The 1,623-nt window shown below is 54.8% G+C and overlaps 1 protein-coding gene across 1 annotated transcript in view; it reads left to right on the forward strand.

The window, feature by feature from the left end:
- ECE1 (endothelin converting enzyme 1) overlaps positions 1 to 1,623 on the forward strand; it is a 61,746-nt gene that overhangs the window by 48,142 nt on the left and 11,981 nt on the right. Inside the window, exons 12-13 of the mRNA XM_045298940.1 lie at positions 34 to 132; positions 586 to 663. Of these exons, the coding sequence (XP_045154875.1) occupies positions 34 to 132; positions 586 to 663 (177 nt within the window). The remainder of the gene's footprint in view (positions 1 to 33; positions 133 to 585; positions 664 to 1,623) is intronic.

Genomic DNA, 1,623 nt, shown 5'->3' on the forward strand with positions numbered 1-1,623 from the left:
CCCAGGCCTTACTGGGGCCACGTGTCTCCGCAGGCCAGCGAGATCATCATGGAGATCAAGAAGGCCTTCGAGGAAAGCCTGAGCACGCTGAAATGGATGGATGAAGACACTCGGAAGTCGGCCAGGGAGAAGGTGAGCGCTCGTCGGGTGCTGGCAGGGACCTCGGGAAGCCTCTGGCAGGCCAAGCAGCAGCCACAGCTAGGGGAAGGGGGAGGAGGGGCTAGTTGTGTGGGGTAAGCACAGCTTGGACATGGGCTCCGTGAGCAGCAGGGTGGAAGGACAGCCTCTCAGATATGATCGCGCTAACCCTAACGCTCTGGCACGGGGCATGGGCAGTGAGCGCTCGGGCGTGACTTGGTGGGCTGGTGGTCAGAACAGACTTCGCTCAGGAAATGACTCTTAGGCAGAGACCCAAAGTAAGCAGAAGGGAGACTCATTCCAGAAGGAGGCTTGAAATCTCTGAGGCAGAGAGAGCCTGGCTCCCCTGGCCCGTTGGCCGAGCCTCCAAGCCCGGCCCCCCTAGAGTATTGTGCCATCCTGGGCCGTGTGGCATGCCTCTCACTGCGCTCTGTTTCTCTTGTGCAGGCGGAAGCGATCTACAACATGATAGGCTACCCCAACTTCATCATGGACCCCAAGGAGCTGGACAAAGTGTTTAATGATGTGAGTGCCTTCCACGGCCCCCAGGGAGCCCCGCTTAGATGGCCGAGGCAGGGCTGGGTCTGGACGGTGCTAACGCATCGTGGCTGCTGAGGTACCAGGAGATGGTTTGGGGATGGATCTAATATGAGGAGGTCCTTCCCTGCACTTTCCTCTCCTGGGCTAGCCAGGCCCCCGGCTCGCTGGAGCCAGCCCCAGGGACCCCTAGTGCGTACCCCCCTGGAAGTGGCCAGCTCTGTGTGGCAACTGGAAAATAATGGAGAGAGAGATTCTAGAAGTGCAGAAGGAACTGGTACCCCTAAATCATCCAGGCATAAATAGCGAAGCCCCTCACATCGACTCTCCTTTCCCCTCCCCTAGAGTTGCCTCATATCCATGCGGCCCTCCCACACATAAGCCTGGCCCCTGATTTTGACCTTGAAATGTTCCTGGGGAAAAGGGAGCATGCATCCCAAATGCCCTTTTAAGCTCAGGTGATCCATCCCTGCTGGTTAGACCTCCGGCAAACCACTCCTAGAGGGATAGGGTTTCTGTCCTGAAAGATGAATGCTTTAGGTCTTAAAAAAAAAGTTTTCTATCTTCTTGTGATTAAAATGGTGAGTTCAAGCCTTTCTTTCCCCGCTAGTTCTGCTTGCTGCACTTTTTAAAAAGTTGTTGTAAATACATATACAGTAGACCCAAATGTCTCTTCTTGTGCCACTCCATGACATCAGCTGGCCGCACCCTAATGTCCCCATTGCCCTGTGGGGTCCTCCCCCTCCCCTGACGCTCACCGCGCACTCCCGACATGGTCGCACGCCGAGACCCTCTGAGGAGACGGGCTCTTTGTGGGGACTTTGCTCTCTCCTTTTTTTTTTTTTAATAATGTTTTTGGTGAAATTTTACACAGCATTTTTCAAAGTATTCCCACCTAACAATGACTACACACACTTCGCAGGGTCCTTGGCTACATTTGCCCACGTC

Source organism: Echinops telfairi, unplaced genomic scaffold (genome assembly GCF_000313985.2).
Source record: "Echinops telfairi isolate 266 unplaced genomic scaffold, ASM31398v2 ScPeMD7_7457;HRSCAF=8495, whole genome shotgun sequence".
Taxonomy (NCBI): Eukaryota; Metazoa; Chordata; class Mammalia; order Afrosoricida; family Tenrecidae; genus Echinops; species Echinops telfairi.